Raw genomic sequence first — 20296 nt, forward strand, 5'->3', positions numbered from 1 at the left:
ACTATTAACCCACTACTGATAAATTTACCCAATAGATCAGCCCAGTTCCATGTAAAGATTTTACTAGATGACAGTTCCCCCCATGTGACCTTGGCTATTGCCAAGTTTTTCTCTGAGGTAGTGGGATAAGACAACTTCCTGTATTAGACTCAGGCTGAAACTTGCCTTGTATCTATTTGTAGTTTTCTTACCCTAGTTCATATGCATCTTGCATTGCATGTCATCCTGTGTTTAATTGGTCTAATAAGTTTATGAATCTATTTGCAGTTGTGCACCTTTTACCACTTATTAAATTGGGTCTTTGGATTGTAATAAAGTTTTGATTGATTGATAAAGGCTTATGTCACACTATTTTTTTTAGAATCCTATCAAAGTCCAGCTTTATATTGACATAGGATCACTGTCCATAGGTCTGGCCACACTGGTGCTACATCAGGGCTTGAGGGCACACAATTCCTGCAAACGACTTTCCCCAAACTCCACCAGTGTTCACATTTGGGCATACTGGGGACTTATGCCAAGTTTAGTCCAGACCAGTCATTGTTTGAGTCCACGGTGCTCTCTGGTTGTAAGTGAACTACAACTCCAAAACTCAAGGCCAATGCCCACCAAACCCTTCCAGTATTTTCTCTTGGTCACAGGCGTTCTGTATGCCAAGTTTGGTTGGATTCCATCATTGGTGGAGTTCGGAATGCTTGTTGATTGTAAGTTAACTATAAATCTCAGCAACTACAACACCCAAATGACAAAATCAACCCCCCCCCCCAACCTCACCCGTATTCAAATATGGGTGTATTGGGTATTTGTGCCAAATTTGGTCCCATGAATGAAAATACATCCTGCATATCAGATATTTACATTACGATTTACAACTGTAGCAAAATTATAGTTGTGAAGTAGCAACAAAAATAATGTTATGGTTGGGGGTCACCACAACATGAGGAACTGTATTAAAGGGTTGTGGCATTAGGAAAGTTGAGAAACACTATTGCAGGACAGCCTGTAAGCTAAATAGATAAATTGACATGGAGGAAACAAATGTTTTTTTTTTTTTGCTAAATTTTATTTCATTTGGAAAGCAGTTTTGAATGTTGAGTCAGATTAGGAAAGAGAAGACAGTGAATTTAACCCTGATCTCTTCATGCCCAGTTGCAGCACTGACAGCTGGAGTCAAAAACAAGACCGGACTGGCAATTCTGCAGGAAGGTTCTTCCATTCACGCAGTGGTAGAAGCTGTTTTTGTCAGTTGGGTCTGGATAAAGGCCTCCGGCTTTTCCAGCACAGAACCCACTACCACCAGAGCTGCTGGGGCTTCCACCAGAGCTGCTAGGGCTACCTCCAGAACTACTGGGGCTGCCACCAGAACTTCCACTGCCACTGCTGCTACCACTACCAGAGGATGGTGGGACAATGGGCTGGGAAGGAGCTTTGCAACCTAGAGGAGAAGACGACAGTTATAATAATAATAATTTTTATTTGTACCTTGCCACCATCTCCTCTAAGGGACTCGGGGCAGCTAACAAAGTACTCCAAAGTACCGCACATAAAATAAAAACCATTACATAGTGATAAAAACATGAGCAGATTCCTCTCTTGGGTAACCATGGCTGTGTTTGATTTTTTAAATATGAATTTTATGGCATTATGGGCTTGACACAGACAATTAGTTCATGCTATAGAGAAGGTCAACCATGAGTCTCTAAATTTTGCTTTCCCCCTTTTCATAAAGTATAATTCACCTTAATCTACTTCCATGGCAGCAGAGATGGGTCTGAGCTGCTAATCATTTTAATCTCGGGTACACATAAAATGGGCAATTTCTAACTTTGTTGACTGCAAAATCTCATAATCGGTCATTCTATCCCATTTTTCCAATATTTGGGATCCACCAAATCAAATATAGCTTATCGGCAGCCATAACAGTTCAGTGTTGGCTAGTGGCTGATGGCTACTATATTAGATGGGTGAAAATCCACTCTGTGGTTTAGTTTGATGTTTAAAGAAGATGTCCAAGATATTGAACTGAACTCTGTCTTAAAAATACACCTTCAATTGTTATTTTAAGAGAAAGACTAAAACAAATAGTAAATCCACTCTCCTACTGATGGGGTAGCTACCAGCTGCCACTGTTACTTGGGAATCCCATTCTTTTAATTTTCACACAGTAGAAAGTTAATTCAGCCTGAAGTGACCTGCCATACATGCTCAATAGAATAATTTAAATTGATGGCTTATATGTCCTATGACTCTGCATAATCCTTGCAGAATTCAAGAACCTTCTGGTTGGGAGGCTTACGATCAACTATGAACTTTGTTCTGAACTGTATCAGTCTTTCCCTTCCAATTCCTGTGTTATTGTCTCTGTAGCAGTGGTGAAGACTGTTTTGGGACTGACACTCATTCCAGTTTCATATTGAACATAAATATGTCCACTTGCTAGCAAAGTCTTTTGACTTTGAGAGTTGAAAAGCAGACAGATAATTAAAAATATTTTCTAATTTTTGCCTGCTTGATGTACTACTGTATCAAAATATGCTGACACGGTCTATTCTATATTTCTCTGTCCAATCTACATCTTCAATTGATAAGAATATATTATATCCAGGCACAAACCATTCCCTAAAATGCTGGTCTTCACATTCATATTGTGGGCTTCTGCTTCTGCCTCCACCACTACTTCTATTTCTACTTCTACCACTACTACTACTTACTTGCACTCTGCAGTCCAAGAGCATTCTTCAAGGTGGTGATCAAGGGGTATTTGCCCTGGTTGCAGAAAGTGCCAGTGAAGTCATCCAAGTCAAGGGACCAAACCATGGCACCTGCAAAGTTGTTCTTCTTCACCCACTCAGCCTGTTTGATGTAAAGAAAGAATCTAGGATAAACCCATGTTGCATGAAGAATAGGAGCAGTATTCCATGTTGGATCATTAAGCAGCACTCTCATACCTTGATGTTGAAACTCTTGATGTTGTCATACCCAAGCCACTCATTTCCTTTGTAGGCATAGGGCACATCTTGAGGACCATCCCAGGCTTCTGTAGCTCCATTTTTCAGGAAGGTGCAGATCTGAAAGAAAAAACCCCACCATTTTGTTAGTCATCTAAGATTTTTGATCATGGCTAGTTTCTTGTAATGCAATTTGCATGATCCAGAGGCATGAACTGAAAGTATAAAAATGCAGGTCTGTGCTATGTGTTGTGCTAAAGTCTGGACTTCATAATAAAGCAAATCCTTGCTAATGTAAAAATCCTAAATTTTCTAAAATTCCTCATTATTCCATGCATTAGGCATATAGTTCTATGTTAATATCATCTGTCATAAGGAGGAAGAGTAACAGCTGTTTGCCTGTGGCAGCCAGAACTTCATTCTTTGTCTAGGTCTAAAAAACCCACTAATTGCTGTATTTCAAAAACATTTCTACCACTGCTCTTGACTAAACAGCATTTCTAAACAAAATCAAAATATTAATGACATCATCCAAGCCATTTGCCTCAGTTTGATTGGGTTGATTTTCTCTTTGCATTGTTTCACATATAATTTGATATCTGTAAACTTTTTAGTTCAGATTAAATAACATCAGGTAAAATTTTAGATTATTCTAGTGGGAAAACACTTCTCTGAATACAGAGCTATAGATTAGAAATGCATTCATTTGTATAGAATCATTTCTGAAATCAACAAAGGACTGCCTTCATGCTGGTAATAATAGTAATAATAATAATAATAATAATAATGACAAATATACGTCACACAATCCTAGACGCTTGGGAAGTGTTCAACTTATGAACACTTTGTGAAATCCAGCATATAGATCCCGTTTGTTGTGATGTACTGTGTTTTTGTGTCAGTAAAATAATAATAATAATAATAATAATAATAATAATAATAATAATAATTTTATTCTTGTATCCCACCACCATCTCCCCGAAGGGACTTGGGGCAGCTTATGGCACAAGGTGCCTAAAAATAGAAAATAAAATAAGACACAATGCAAAATACAATAGAATAAAACATAAAAGCATATGAAACAACAACGTAAGACTCAATAAAGCAGCGCACAATAACTAATGGTGATAAGCTAGCTACTATAAACATGGCCAGGCTGTAAACAATAGGACAAGGGAATGGGATAAGTACAAAGTTGTAACCATGGAATGAGGACATGGGATGAAGCGCAATGCTGCATAACTATTGTGTAGAACAACTAGGAACTAGGTGTCTTCAAAAGCATGTTTGAACACCCAACACTCTGATGTATGTCATTTCCATCATTCTATGTATGATGCTCATGATATGGATGGTACATATTCATTACAAAACTCTTTGTCACTGATGGCTTGTGGCAAACCAACTTTATTTCTTTTGTTTCATGATCTGTCAGTACTGAGGAATTTGTTAGTGGTTCATATTGATCAAAAATAAGTTCATTGATTCTGAAGGATCATCAATAAAATAAGTTGACTGCTAGTTGCTTGAATTCATTGAATTCAGTTCTGTGTTATCAATACAAATGTACAAACCTCATAGTAAGCCCAGAAGCCAGCTTGTCTTGTGTAAGGTCCAGCAGGCCCAGACCCAGATGTGGGAGCACCAATGGCAGTATTGGATGGATCACTGAGGATGAAGGTGTGTCCATAAGTTGGGAATCCAACAATGAGTTTCTCAGCTGGGGCACCGTTATCTTTCCAGTAGTTCATGGCATAGTCCTATAAAAGCAATACTCGTGTTTTGAGTTTTGCATGCTTGCAGTTTTTCAAGCCTGATTTCATTGCAGGTTCTGAGGAGTCCTGGTGCATCCTTTCATCTTATACTTACAATGTTGAAGTAGATGTTGCTGCCAGTATCAGCAGGACCTTTGTACAGAGGGCTGTTCTCTCCAGTGTACCCTTCCCAGGATCCATGGAAGTCATAAGTCATCACATGGAAGTAGTCCAGGTACCTGTGGGATAATAACATGCATCTGTATCTAACATACTATTTGGTAGGCAGTATGAAGACTCAGTTATTTAGGCCTCACATTGCTAAAGATGGTTTCAGATGAGGTCTGATTATACAGTAAATATATTTGCAATCTCTCTGTTTCATCCACAGAACTGTATAGGGATTCAGGTATCACAAGCAAATAATTTTTTTTCAGTGGGGCAGTCTTTTGTTGAGAGGTAATTCGATGTCCCAGATTGTTTCCTCTCTGTGGCTTTGCTGGGACATCTAATCACCTCTCAACAAAAAATTGCCCCAGGCACTGCCAAGCCATCAAATGCTAATCAAGGTAGTCAGTTGAGACATTCACACCTAGCTCCAGCAGACAAGAGTCCTTTGTCCCACCTTGGTCATTCCACAGATATATAAACCCCTTTCCCTAGTTCCAACAGACCTCACTACCTCTGAGGATGCTTGCCATAGATGCAGGTGAAACGTCAGGAGAGAATGCCACTAGAACATGGCCATATAGCCCAAAAAAACCTACAACAACCCAGTGATTCCGGCCATGAAAGCCTTCGACAATACATTTTTTTTCATGTCAGGAGCGACTTGAGAAACTGCAAGTTGCTTCTGGTGTGAGAGAATTGGCTGTCTGCAAGGATGTTTCCTCAGAGGACACCCAGAAGTTTGATGTTTTACCATTCTTGTGGGAGGTTTCTCTCATATCTCCACATGGGGAGCTGGAGCTGACAGAGGGAGGTCATCCGTACTCTCCCATGATTCGAACCTCCGACCTGATGGTCTTCAGTCCTGCCAGCACAAGGGCTTAACCCATTGTGCTACCGGGGGCTTCTTATGCAAAAGAATTAGGATTTTTCTTCTTCAGATTTTCCCATTATATCTTATAAAAAGCTAGCATCTGATGCCACAGAATGGCCATCAATGTCTTTTGATTCTAGCAATTCATGCAGTCAGTGGTCAGCGATGAAGATGCATCTTTTCAGATCTCAGGCTATTATGCACTCAAGTTGTGAACACTGGATGTACCAGCACAGAATCACCTCTTTAGAGTGAATGCCCATAGCACTATTAATATTTATCAGTGCCTTATTGCCAATGATCATGGAGAATAGTATTTATGCCTATATGCTCTGCTTCAGTGCCTCTGGGCTCAAGCACATGTTGCAAAGCACACTGTAACCGGCAATACATTTTCTAGCTACGTGGAAATGCTCTCTTAGTACTTCACCAAGGAGAAATTTATGAGATTGAACAGATTGGTTTTACATTGTTGCTCACAACCGAAAACCTTTATGGTGTACATTATGTGGTCTTATAGTACATTAGCTCACAGTGTAATGAGATCTTCATCTGTGCAGATAACAAAAGGCAGATGTTACTTGTAAAATCTGAAGTTTGAAATCACTCTACTTACTGGCCAAGCTCAGGGATCTGGTAGCCTGACTCAATATTGGAAAGTCCAGCAGCAACAGCAGCAGTGACCATCAGCCTGGGTCTGTTTGTTTTCTGGGCCTCCTGTTCAAAGGCTGCCAACATTTCCTACAAGATAATAAAACTGAACTAAAAACTCTTATTAAAGTATTTATTTATTTATTTATTTACAGCATTTATATTCCGCCCTTCTCCCCCAAAGGGGACTCAAGGTGGACCACAGAACACATACATGGCAAACATTCAGTGCCATTAAACAGACAGGACTGACAACAGATAGAGGTATTATGTCCGCATTTTTCCCAACTTCGGCATCCTGAAGGCTGTGCTTGATTTCAGCCACAGGACAGGGCTGTCGTGCCATCTTGTATGACGAAGAGCCCTTGATCACAGACTTTGTCTTTCCTTTGATCACTGGCATTTTCTGGCATTTCCTTTTATGGTGCCATAAACTACCTCCCTGCTTAAGCGGTGCCTAATTTCTCTATTCACAGCTATTTTCAGTAAGCTGGGCTGAAGGTGCTCACCCTGACCCAGGCTTCAAACTGCCAACCTCTTGATTGGTAAGATCTATTGCTGCTGGCGATTAACCAGCTGTGCTAAAGCCTGGCCCTAGTAGACATTCTGAATAAGTTGGTTTTACTGTGGCAGTATCCTTTATTGATGATCTCCCTATCAGTTGTTGCCAAAAGAAAAGTGCTGTCATAATCAGGATATTTCTCCATGTTTGAGAATTGTTGGCATTTTTCTTACAAGTATCTTTAATCACTATATGGTCAAATAGTAAAACACTTTTCTATTATTTTTGTTTGACTTAGACTGTACTCATTGGATAACATAATCTTAATTGATGTTTTAATAATTCATGTTTAATTTTATGGTTTTAATTGTATTTGTTAAATTTATATTTATATATATTGGCATCAAATCGCTGCCTGCTATAAGGCCGCCCCAAGTATCCTTTTAGGATGAAATAATATGTGAAATAATAATAAAGAATGATAACAACATTTTATTTATGTGTTGTTTTCATTGCTTAAATGTTATGATAATGCATGACAACTAATGCAATTGGGTTTTCTTCCTTCCTTTCTTCTCCTCTGTGGACCTCCATGTCTTCTCCTTCAGAAAGCTGCCCATGAGGCATTGCAAACAAAGGGTAGGATTATCCCCTCTTTAGTCCCACTGGTAGTTAATTATCTTACTAGCACCGCACTATGGGATCCTGGCTTTTGTTTTTCTCTTCTTTCAAAAAACAAGGATACAGAAATTTCATCTAAACCAGAGGTTTCAAAATAATGTCATTTATTCATTGAAAACTTGGAAAAAACAAAAGCTGGAGTGCATCCCATTCAAATCTCAGAGGGAGGGGAAGAAGAGATATCTAAAGATGCTGAAGAATCAGACTTAATTATTAAAAGCCCAATGTGATCCAGTTTATGGATATTTTAAGGCCTTGCTCAAGGGGCTGTGCAAAGAATATACCTACAAATGTAAATGTATATTACCTCCTTCACCTCCATGATCTGGGTAAGCAGCTCTCATCTTTGCTACCTCCTGTGCCTAGGAGACCAGCTCCTGAACTGGATACATGGATGGGTCTACTAAAGAGGACATGGCATGGGAAGGGGCAACTTTGGGTTGTGGGTCAAAGAATGACATCAGGTAGGTATGTGGGGGAAGGGCTGTTTATGGCTGGCAAAGCAATTGTGGTCCGTGATTTTTCAAATAGTGCTTGAACCTATTCTATGTAGCCTTGTAGCCCTGGCCCTGAGTGGAAAGAAGAAATATACAAACGGTGACTTTACCTTAACCAGGACGGTAAAGAGGGACTTATCCTGAGGAGTGCTGCCTCTAGAGCCAGGATACTCCCAGTCAAAGTCCAGTCCATCAAAACCATACTGGCGCAAGAATGTGATGACAGAATTGATGAAGGTCTGGCGGTTTGCAGGAGTGGAAACCATAGCGGTGAATCTGAAAGGTGGTTATAAGGATGGTTTTAGGGAGTTGCCTACTTCTTGCATGCATTCTTGCTAGTAAGAGTGAAATGCTTCAAACTTACGGTGCTGTTCCAAAGTTCCAGCCTCCAATTGCCAGGAGAGTCTTCAGTTCTCCATTCCTGCAAAGGGAAAGATTACAGATGTGAATGCTAGACTCTCTGGTATGACAAATCACACATCAATGACATCTGGCTGTCCCCATATTATGTCTGTTTTAAATCGTGATCTATGTTCAATACAAATTCATTCAGTATCCAAGAATAAATAACTTTTCATTTTTGGGTTTCAGGACCAATAGATAACCCCATTTTGGGTAATTAGTGTCCTAGTTTCATGGATATTTGAAAAAAAATCTTGCTCTTTTGGTCATAATAGTGTTGAATTTGGATAAGTTTCATGTGTAATTTTTTAAAATGACATATATATTATCACATAATCATGTGATTTCAGAGTTTGCTATTAGTATTGTAAAGACTAGCTGGCACACTAAAGAGATAACCCATATTTTATTACACACCCATACTGTTGAGTGAATAGTCCAAAGTGGATAATTTTGGCTTGTGACACAATATCTTTAGACAGTAAGGTAGACATCGAGCAGAAAAGAGAAAAAACAGAGAGGTGCTATATATTTCCTCAGAATATGCTTTGAACTAAAGCTGGCAAATATCCTGTCTGAGCATCATTTTGGCTGAATTTTTGTTTTGACTTAATAACATGTTTAAAAAAAAGAATGGGGAAAGGGGAATGAGTTATTCATGGGTACTTACTGGTTTTTCAAGCCATTGAAAGATTTGTAGAGGGTGACATCATTCCATTCAATGGTTGCAATCTCATTGTTGCGCATCCCAGCAAAGGCATAGATCAGGTGAGTACACAGGCAAGGGTCAATGTTGTCAGGCTTGTAGCGCCCAAGGCCTGGTCTGTATTGGCCCCAGTTGGTGAAGTAGCATGATAGCACATAGGCAGAACCTGTTTTATAGAAAGAGAAGAAAAGGGAGACCTGATAATGAATCTTGAAACAGAGTTGGGCCAATAGGAAGAAGATAGCTTGGCATGTATTTTATTTCGTTATTTTAAAAGCCTTAATGCACTTAGTCAGGACCCCATGTCTTTTGTAGATTTAATTACTGTTTTAATTAAATGCTCTCTCTAGGAATGTTTTATAACAATTATACATTGATTGATAGATGGCACTTTGAAAGTCTACCATTTTCATTTAGACCTAGTTGACCTTGGGTTAGTTCCTCAGCCTCAGAGGAAGGCAAATGCAATCCTCCTCTGAACAAATCTTGCAGAGCTGATTTCAATAGTTTCTCCATATGGTCAGGAATGAATTGAAGGCACGCAGCAACAACAAAAGTTATTAAAGTCCTGCTTGAATAAAGAGGTCTTTGCTGCTTTACCTTAGGCAGCAAAGTATGTTGTGCCAGTTCTGCTCATTACATTTGGTAAACAAAAGCAATGGATTGTTGTAGGTTTTTCGGGCTGTGTGGCCATGTTCTAGAAGCATTCTCTTCTGACATTTCGCCTGTATTTGTAGCAAGCATCCTCAGAGGTTGTGAGGTTTGTTGGAAACTGGAAAATTGGGTTTTATATATCCACAATAGATTGTGATTGCCATTTCTATTAACATCATTTTTTCTGTTTTGAACAAGCTTATATTACAGTACTGAAAGAATGACCACTTTTCATTTTATAAATATGTTACTTAATTATCCCAATATATTTGTATCACATTAATAATTTTTGTTGGCTTGCTGTTACAACCCCCTGTTAAAATTAAAAATAAATGTAAAGGTTGTCTTTTATTAAAGATATAAACACATTCTGAATTGCAGAAAGATGCAAAGTAACTATATTCATGGCTATTGGCTATTATAGTAATTACTTTACAGTTTCTTATCTGGTCTATTAAAAGTCATTTGTAGCTTTCTAAGCCCAATATTATATACTCTACTCACCTACGGCTATACCACCCAACATATACTCTACTCTGACTGAAAGTGGCTCTCTAAGGGTGTAGTTGTAGTTTTACAAGGACTTTAAACTTTTCTGCTAGAGAATACTGGTGCTTCACCAAAGTACAAATCTCAGGACCACATAGCATTAGGTTCTGGCAGTTAAAATGGTGTTAAATTACATTAATTCTACTGTGTAAATCACCCTCAGGCCCTTTCCTTTCCTCCTTCAACTGTTTAAGTGGCTGAGGGAGAAAAGGAAAAGGCCTGAGACTGTTAGGAATTGTGGTAGTTGAAGTCCAAAACATCTGGAGGCCCCAAATTTGCCCATGCCTGGTGTAGATGCTCCAAAAGTCCTAAGATGGTATTGCTTCCATCAGTGCTGCTACTTAAAGTTTTAATACTAGGGATTAAGCTAGATAGAAACCTTCTGCATACAAAATATCTGTTGTATCCCTGAACTATGACGCCATGCTTTCCTTACAGAGAAAAGGCAGTAACACCAAGAATATTTAATTGGTATCTTTCCCCCATCAACCATGGTCCAGAGATACATATATTCCCAGAAGTGGACTTCATACCTATTTGTGCATTCAGCAGGAGTACCAGACCTGTCAAGAGAAAGGATATCATTAGTAAACTGGATTAACAATGTTACTCTCCCCTGACAGCATGACATAGGTCTAAATTCAATAGCTAGTCCCAACTAAAGTCTCTTCATTTCCTTAATGACTTAAAAAATTCAACAATTGATTCATTTGTGTCACTCTTGTGAGAAGTCAGCACCTGCACGTAATTCATAATATATATGCATGCATGTTAATAATAGCACAAACCTGTATCTCATCTTAGTTTTGACTAGAGTAGACCTATTCAATCAATTGGATTTCACTATATGTTTTGCAACAATTGATCCAACTCTGGTTGGGAATTAGTCAACAGGACATCAGCTATAAATATTTATTAACTTTATTTCTAACGCATCTTTTCCCCTGTGGGGAGCCAAGGTAGTTTACAATAACTTGACAGAACCCAATAAATTTTAAAAAGTGGAAAATGCAAGTAATTTTTTAAAAAAATAGTTGCATCATGAATTCAAAATGCAGTTAAGATTCAATGAAAATACTTGTACAATTAAAATTACATTTAAAACTAAATATCCTCCCCAGCTCCCACCCACAACCTACCCAGCAGCATGGCCCTCATCCTCCCCCAAATGCCTGATGGCAAAGAAATGTCTTCATTTGCTTGTGAAAAGCAAGCAGGTATGGGGCCCTCTGGAATCTGGGAGGGAGTTTCAAAGTTCTGGATCAGCTACTGCAAAGGCCCTCTCCCTTGTTCCCACAAAAAGGCACTTCAGTTTGTAGTGGAACAGAGAGAAGACCCACCCAGATGATCAAAGATTTCTGACAGTTTCATAGAGGAAGATATAGTCCTCAAGTAACCTGGACCCAAGCCATAGGCGCGATTGGCGGGGGATGAGAGACAGGGCCTTCTCAGTGGTGGCCCCTCGGCTGTGGAACACCCTCCCTAGTAATGTTAGATCAGCCCACTCCCTTCTGACCTTCTGAAATAGAGTGAAAACATGGCCTTGGGATCAAGAATTGTAAGTGCAATAGATGAATACAGAATATGTGCAATGACTGACTAGTGGAACGGCCCCGGATTATGATTGTGGTTGGCGTGGTTTTAATAGTGAATGTAATGATTTTAAATGTTTTAATGTGTTTAAATTTAAATATTAAATTTAAATGTTTATTTTAATTATATCTTGTTTTTAAGATACTGAATAGTTGCCTATATGTTAAGCTGCCTTGAGTCCTCTTCGGGGTTGAGAAGGGTGGGGTAGAAAAAAGATAAATAAAGAAAGAAAGAAGTGCACCTAAAATTGGCCCACTGAATTATCCAGTTTATTTCAGATATACGTCGAAATGAAATATGATGCTCCTAATAGTAAAGGAGATTACTTTTCCCCTGTGGTTTTCCATGGTACTGACAATGTGTTGACCGCTGTCAATTCCATTGGCAAAAGTATGCCATGATGAACTTCCTATAATTTTGGATGAATGCATATGAACAACTTAAATAGTTTTTTTTAAAAAGGGAAGCAGTTACTTGCATTTTATTTGATCTACAATGCAATGCATCTTATTAATAGAAAAGTATGGTGGGGAGTTGTTCCGTACATGGAGATATACAAATTTATAGGTTCATCTAAATAGCAGAAGTAATATCTTCTTCAAAAACACCCAAAGATCAAACAGTTTCTGCAACTTTTATACAGTAAGCAAGATCCTTTCCAGAAAATAGGAAGAATAACTTTCACTGTAATTATTTTTAGTGAAATTCCAGCAAATGAGGTTGACCATATAGTAAACCAGATTTCACACACTTTTTGGGATGGTGGTGGAGTTACTTAATTGAATTAAGTAAGACTAATGATCTTTTAAATACTAAGCTATTTATGAAATAGCAGTGGCTCTACACTGCATAAAGAACCAACAAAAGAATTAAAAGAGTCTATTATATGAGAGTTATATTTCTACTTACCCGTAAGCAAGATCAACTTGGCCATCTTTGCCTCTGTACTGATTTGACACTGTTCCTTACTTCCTTTTATACCCCACATTTGCCCTTTTAACACTTTGGGGTTTTGTAACCAAAGACATTTCAAACACATGGCTGTGACATACATCAAACATTAGCAGCAGCACAGAACACATTCCAGTACCGGTACAGAATTATGGAAAATGTGGACTTAAGAAAACATGGTTATCTATACTTTTGTTTTACCAGTGCATTTAGACCCCTGGCGGAACAGATTGTGATCACAGAATATAATACTATCGTTCGTTTAATTCAATAATTACATATGGCAATCAGGGCTTTTAGATGAAGAATAAATAGTGTGTTATATAACCCATATGGACAAGGGGTCAGATATTTGCCCCAATAATCTGTCCTTTCTCAAAGACTAAAATGTAACAGAAAGGAGAGAAAATATATCTCCTTCTAGTCTTGACGTGGACAGTAGCTGAGCTGGAGCTATTGTTGGACTACAAATCCCAGCACATCTAACCATTGAAGCTAATGGTGAAAAATGAAGGAAACCACAACCTGTCAAGATCATAAGTCACTGGCATCTGTTCCTAATCAATAGCTAACTTCTGTTTCGGTTCACAAAGAACAAAACATAGTGGAATTGGGAATGCATATGTGCTTCAATGGTACCCCAATTTTATTTTATTTTTGACAACCTAATATCTCCTGCTAGAGTATAGGATCTGTCAATAGTCTAAGCTTAGTAAATAGCATTTAGATATGTGGTTCTCAATTATTGTTTGGCTTCATATTCTTCTAGTTAAAGCACTGCAAATAGTAAATAAATCATATGAGAGAGTATTAGACAATTTACAACAGTGCTTTTTAAAAAATCTGCAAGTCAATATCTAGGTTTAGTTTCTTGTTTTTAACCTACAGAGATCTAAACCATTTATTATCAGATTGCCGGAAGGATTACCTTTTCCCATATTTAACTACAGTTTCAGGAACGGGAACCATGCAGTTGTGGACCTCTGACTTGTCACTCAAGTGTCCATTGGAGAAAAGTGTCCATTTTGAGAAAAAAAATTATTTATTTACGTTACTTCTATCCTGCCCATATCAGCCTGAAGGCGACTCAGGGCGGCATACAAATTGGCAACAATTAGATGCCATATATAAAAATGCATACTGTAAAGGCCTCTTTTGTTTGGGTGTATCCCCAAAGCACTGTTCTGGGACCCGAAACTGATTTTTGGTTTGCCTGAAATGCCACTTGTATATCACTCCAGACTGCCAGAGGATGGGCAACTGGCTCTCTGACTCCTGGAGCTAGTCCATATGGATCTATCTGTAACTTCAGAAGAGCTTCTCAAGGTGTCTTTGTGAAGTGGCATTTAGCCAGTGGCTGCAAGACAAATCACTTACTCAGTAGAGTGTCCCAGATGAGGAGTGACCTTCCCATGGAGGTTTGCCTGGCACCTACTGTGGTCCTTTCAATCCACCTTTCTGTTTGCCAAGCCTTCCCCACACCCTCAGTCATTTGAAGGTTTTCTAAAGATCGTTCAAAGATTGCTTTTGAGATCTTCTGAGATCATGAATGCGAGAGTTCTTTCTGTAGTTGTTTTTCTACTGCTGTTGCTAGTTTTATTTTGTATTTATTTGCTAAGTTTGTACTGTGCACAATATTAATTTAATTTGATATGCACTTTTTCTGTTTTTAATTAAAATGTCATCAATAATGAAGAAGATTATTTTGGCATGGAAGTTATTAAATACAAAGATGAATGAATAAGTAAATTCATTAGTATGTTTTGTCAATTTTAATATATACAATTTCAAAGGCCATGATAAAGAGCATTAAAATATCTAGAACAACATGAAAAGTACAAGAAACGGTAGCAAATCATTACCAAGTTTGTATAAAGGATAAAAAACATTTTAAGTTATAGATAAGTTTCTAAGTTGTCAACATGGAAATCAAGTTGATTCTTGGAGTCTCTATAGTAACATCATCTAGCTCTGTCTCTTATCTTTTTTGCAGCCTAAACAAAAAGGAACACTTTTTTGCATAATTATTGGAATCACTCAAAATAAATAAATAAATGAATCAGTTCCATTGGAGAATGACTACTTCTATTTGTGAGGGTTTCAGAAATCTTTTTTTGGGGTCATTATATAGGGGACAGGTTAGAATGAAATGCACCATGTTTTTCACCTTACACTACAAACACAATTTTCAAATACCACCTTATTATACAATCCATCTCAAACAGCAGCAGGCAGTACTCTCAGTTCAATAAAAGAAGATGGCTTGATTTGATGAAATATCTGGTTTTAAAATGTTTAATTTTCGAAAAGAAGAGGAATGAAACTAATTTTGAAATCCTAACTGATTACAGATATCTTCTTGAATCTATCCAAAATACCTAGGCTGGATCTACATTGCCCTATATCCCAGGATCTGATCCCAGATTATCCACTTTGAACTAGATTATATGAGCCTCCACTGCCAAATAATCTGGGATTAGATTATGGGATACAGGACAGTGTAGAAGGGGCCGTAGTCTCTTAATCGCCTCTTATTCATACCCAAGGCAAAACTGAATTTTGGCTAATAGTAACAATGTAAGAGATTTTGCGTATGTTTCCAATGCTGACTGTTATTCATTGTTCTGTTAATACAACTGTATTTTGATACTGAATGCCGGCTAAGATCCCACATGGGACACATAAAGAACAACCACTCCATGTAGAGTTGCAAAAATGAAAATTGGAGATGGCTCCTGTACCTTTCATGGTTATACATGGTTATACAGGTATTGCTCATCACAAAACCAGGTAGCAACAAGCAACATTGACATTCCTCCTCTGCAGTTTTCATTCTGGTATCCCTATCTCTATGCATTTGGCTCTGTGCCTGTTTCGACCTTCTCTTACAGCAGCCATGAAGTAGAAAGGAGGATAAGGGAGGTGATTGGACAGCAAGTGGCAGTCTACTTGACCAGACATCAGCTGGATGGAGAGAAGAAGGTCTGTTGTGCTGACTAGGCTTGGGCAGGTGATTGCTCCACCCCTTTCGCCAGTGAGTGAGGCTATAACATAGCTTTGGTGTGCATTTATGAGCATGGCACCCCAAAACTATGTTATGTTGTTGTTATTGTTGTTGTTGTTGTTTCGTGCCATTAAGTTGTTTCCCTAAGACAGAGCTTTTCTGGAAAAAAATTGTTCAAAGGGGTTTGCTACTGCTTTCTTCTGAGGTTGAAAGAGTGTGACTCACCCAAGGACACCAGTGAGTCTGCATGGGTGAGCAAGAATGTGAACTTCTAGCCCAGCACTCAAATCATTACAGCCCAGCACTTAAATAATTACACCAACACTCCTGCCCCCGACCCATGCAATCATGATTTTCTTTCATTTAGATATCTGATTCTAGCACGTTTTCTCACAACAAGATGTTAATCTCTGAGGAACAATTTTTAATGTAATTCCTATTGGGTTCAATTTTTTCAGCTGTTTTAGACATAAATAGACATACTGATTAGTTTTTTCTATCAGATCAAGTTTCTTTTTGCAATTAGTTTTCTTCTTATCATGTCAAGTTTTTTCTCTGCAGCTTATCTCAATGTGACCACTCTAGGCTGGATGGAGGAAAGTACCAGTGCTCTCCTATTGACTGAGAGCCAACCTCCCTCAAGTAGGGAGGGGTAGGGGATGACCTTGGAGACCAGCAATAGGTTCATACTTGTCTAGGCTATTCAATTACATATGAGACAGTGTGGTTAGAGGTTGTGTGCCACTCTATATATTGAGTCATAGTCCAAAGGGTTGTCCGAGTCCTTGTCTGTATACATGGAGTTAGCAGAATTTATTTTTTAATTTACATACATACGTCAGATCATGCTATTTCTCGTCATAAGTGCATAAACAACCCTGATTTGTTTTGTTATATCTGTGGCAGTTTCACAATTCCCAGTCAAAGGACAAACATCAGTGCATTTATCAGGCAAGCTTGTTTTGTACTTTTAAAAGTAAAACTTGGTGATCAAGATAATTCTTGGGCCCCTCACAAGGTGTGCAAACAGTGTGCCAAGAGTTTACGGATGTGGACAAAACACATGATATACTGCCATTTGGCATACCTATGGTTTGGTGAGAGCCCAGAGACCATTCAAGTGACTGTTACATTTGTGTAGTGAAAATGTCAGGTTATAACAAGAAAAATAAATGTGAAATAGAGTATCCTGCTCTACCACTAGCTATATGCCCAGTGCCTCATTCAGCTGAAATCCCAGTGCCAGTTTTCATTGAACTGCCCCCTTTCGGAAAACGGGAGTATGGTGAAGAACTAAGTGACAGCAACAATGAAGATATTGAAATCAAAGATGACTCAGTTCATAAGAGATTTGATCAGCATGAATGATTTGGCACAAGATTTGGGACTATCCAGAAGGGCTTCAGAACTCCTTGCATCACGACTGCATGAGAAAATTTTGCTTGATAGAGGAGCATTTCAGGAAAAGCTATAAACATAATTTTTTACCTTAATGATTGGTAGCAGAACTACTTGTACACAATTTGACTTGCAGTAACAATATATAGTCTTTGTATGAATAAAATAACTCTACATATTTTGTCTATTAAGGTAATTTTTCTTTATTTTCCTTTGTATGTATAAAGGGAGGGTATCCTGTAACTTAGAAAGTTGTAATGATAGAAAAAACTGGGGTCATTTTTGGATTCAGATGCCAAAAGTTAGTCAAAATCACAAGTGTCAGATCTAATCCAATGAAAATTGTGTTTCTCAGTTAGTTCTACCTTAGGTTGTAGCAAATCTGCTCCCCATGTTGAGAATGGATTTTGTGGAAACTAATGTCTTTGAATTATAGATATAATTTTGGGATGTATCAATCACTTCCCTAAAACATTTTCCATATTTATGTAGTTCCAGTATTTCTAATTTGTTTTGATTATGCATTTTTTTAAAACTGGGCTGTTCTTATTGTTTGATAATAACGGATTATGGTTGGAAGTCTGTGTTTAGCCTACCATTTGATGTTTTCTGATAAAAACCGTTTTCAGTTATTCTATGAGACTTATTAACTGATATACATTTCATAATTTTCCATCTGACAAATGTTGATCTGGTTTTTCTGAATTGCAAGGGGGAATGTCACAAACAGAAAAATTCCTCCTTGTGGGATCATTATGTGCCAAACAGGTAATAGCCAGCAGCAGCAGCAGTAATTTGTGTGTGTGAGAGAGAGACTGACAGAGGATCCCTCAAGACAAGGGCAGTGGCACCATAGCTGACACTTGGTAGTACTTTGCTTTGCAGTATTGATCCTAATTAACAAGGAATAGAAGACCTCTGGGCTGAAACCTTGAACATTGGCAGGGAGGAATGCAAAAGGGTATTATTTGCAACCAAAAAGAAAGCGAAGCCTCAATGGATTCTTCCTCACTGAAGAAAGAGACTGGAATAAGAATCTTATCACATGAGGCAGTAGGTTGCAATTACAGTAGGATAACAGTGGAACTTATCACATGCTGGGGCCCCTGCCTGTGCAGTGGGTTAAACCGCTGAGCTGCTGAACTTGCTGGCCAAAAAGTTGGCCATTCGAATCCGGGGAGCGGGGCGGGCTCCTGCTGTTAGGCCCAGCTTCTGCCAACCTAGTAGTTGTGAGTAGATCAATACGTATTGCTTCTGTGGGAAGGTAACAGCGCAACATGCAGTCATGCTGGCTACATGACCTTGGAGGTGTCTTCAGAAAATGTCGGCTCTTCGGCTTAGAGTTGGACACGACTAGACTTAATGTCAAGGGGAAACCTTACCTTTACTTTATCACAGGGCATTGTTCCTGTTATGTTTTTATTCCAGTGGGAGACTGCTGGAAAGCATTTATGTTTCAAGAGGATGTAAATAGTGGATTATTATTTGTGTTTGTAAAAGAAATATTTTCCAGGCTGTTTTTTACCAAAACAGTGGAGTCATGTAGTAAGTCCCAGCCAAAAACGTGCTGCCTTGATGTAATTGCTATTTGCTTCTCTTGCGTAATAAACTACCAACTAGCCTTCAGATTCATTGCCAACTAAATAAAAAGGCTCATACTCAATTTCTTTTCATTTATTTAAGTAACTATATACTGTAGGTGAGTTTTGCATATCACTATTAAATTGTAAAGGTAAAGGTTTCCCCTGACATTAAGTCTACCTGTCTCTGACTCTGGGGGTTGGTGCTCATCTCCATTTCTATTTCTAAGCCGAAGAGCCAGTGTTGTCCATAGATACCTTCTAGGTCATGTGGCCAGCATAAGTGCATGGAGTGCCATTACCCCACGCACTCTACATGGGGTTGCCTTTGAAGACTGTTCAGAAACTCCAACTAGTCCAGCGGGAGGCAGCCAGACTGCTCACCGGAGCGTCATACAGGGAGCATACCACCCCCCTGCTGTGTCAGCTCCACTGGCTGCCGATCCAATTCCGAGCACAATTCAAAGTGCTGGTTTTGACCTACAAAACCCTATACGGTTCTGGCCCAGTGTATCTGTCCGAATGGATCTCCCTCTACGTCCCACCTCAGAGTCTAAGATCTTCTGGGGAGGCCCTGCTCTCGACCCCACCTCCATCACAAGTGAGATTGGCGGGGACGAGAAGCAGGGCCTTCTCGGTGGTGGCCCCTCACCTGTGGAATTCACTCCCTGGGGAAATTAGATCAGGGACATCCCTCCTTTCCTTTAGGAAAAAATTGAAAACTTGGATTTGGGACCAGGCATTCGGACATTCTGGCAGCTAAAGAAAGGACTTGACGATGGACAGGAATTGACTAAGTGGAATGGAATTATGGAACTCTGAAAGATGAATGCTGAGCATGAGATTAGTTTTATTGATTGTGTTATGTACCGATTGTTTTTAACTTGATAATTGTTTTAACTGCTGTTTTGTATGTATGTGTATCTTGTGTAGGCATCGAATTGTGCCTTTTTGTAAGCTGCCCTGAGTGTCCCCCCCCCCCCGGGGGTTGAGAAGGGCGGGGTAGAAGTACCCAAAATAATAAATAATAAATAATAATACCTTTCTGCAGAAACTGTACCTATTCATCTACTCACATTTGTATGTTTTTGAACTGTTAGGTTGGCAGAAGCTGGGGCTAACAGCGGGAGCTCAGCTCGCGGCCCAGGTTTAAACTGCCAACCTTTCAGTCAACAAGTTCAGCAGCTCAATAATTTAATCTGCTATACCAACAGGCCTCTCTATTAAATTGTGATCAGTATTCGGTTAAAACCCTGTTTGCATTCATTTTCGCAGTTTAATTGCTTTTTTCGATCTAGATATTTCAGTATTAATGAGGAAATCAAAAAAAGCAAAAATGTAATTGTGTGTTTTTTATATTGTAGTCTGAAAAGGTAACCAAAGT

At 38.8% G+C, this 20296-nt stretch overlaps 1 protein-coding gene across 1 annotated transcript; it reads right to left on the bottom strand.

Annotated features, from left to right (window-relative positions):
- Positions 1 to 1123: 1123 nt before the first annotated feature.
- On the bottom strand, positions 1124 to 12913 carry LOC132773662 (acidic mammalian chitinase-like). Its single transcript, XM_060773039.2, has 11 exons — positions 12889 to 12913; positions 10920 to 10949; positions 9148 to 9349; positions 8440 to 8496; positions 8186 to 8351; positions 6361 to 6485; positions 4818 to 4941; positions 4523 to 4708; positions 2949 to 3068; positions 2712 to 2853; positions 1124 to 1435 (listed from the first exon to the last, which is right to left on the bottom strand). Exons 1-11 carry the CDS (start codon positions 12911 to 12913, stop codon positions 1140 to 1142), a joined length of 1473 nt encoding a protein of 490 aa, XP_060629022.1. The 3' UTR covers positions 1124 to 1139.
- Positions 12914 to 20296: the final 7383 nt, after the last annotated feature.

This window comes from Anolis sagrei, chromosome 4, assembly GCF_037176765.1.
Source record: "Anolis sagrei isolate rAnoSag1 chromosome 4, rAnoSag1.mat, whole genome shotgun sequence".
Taxonomy (NCBI): domain Eukaryota; kingdom Metazoa; phylum Chordata; class Lepidosauria; order Squamata; family Dactyloidae; genus Anolis; species Anolis sagrei.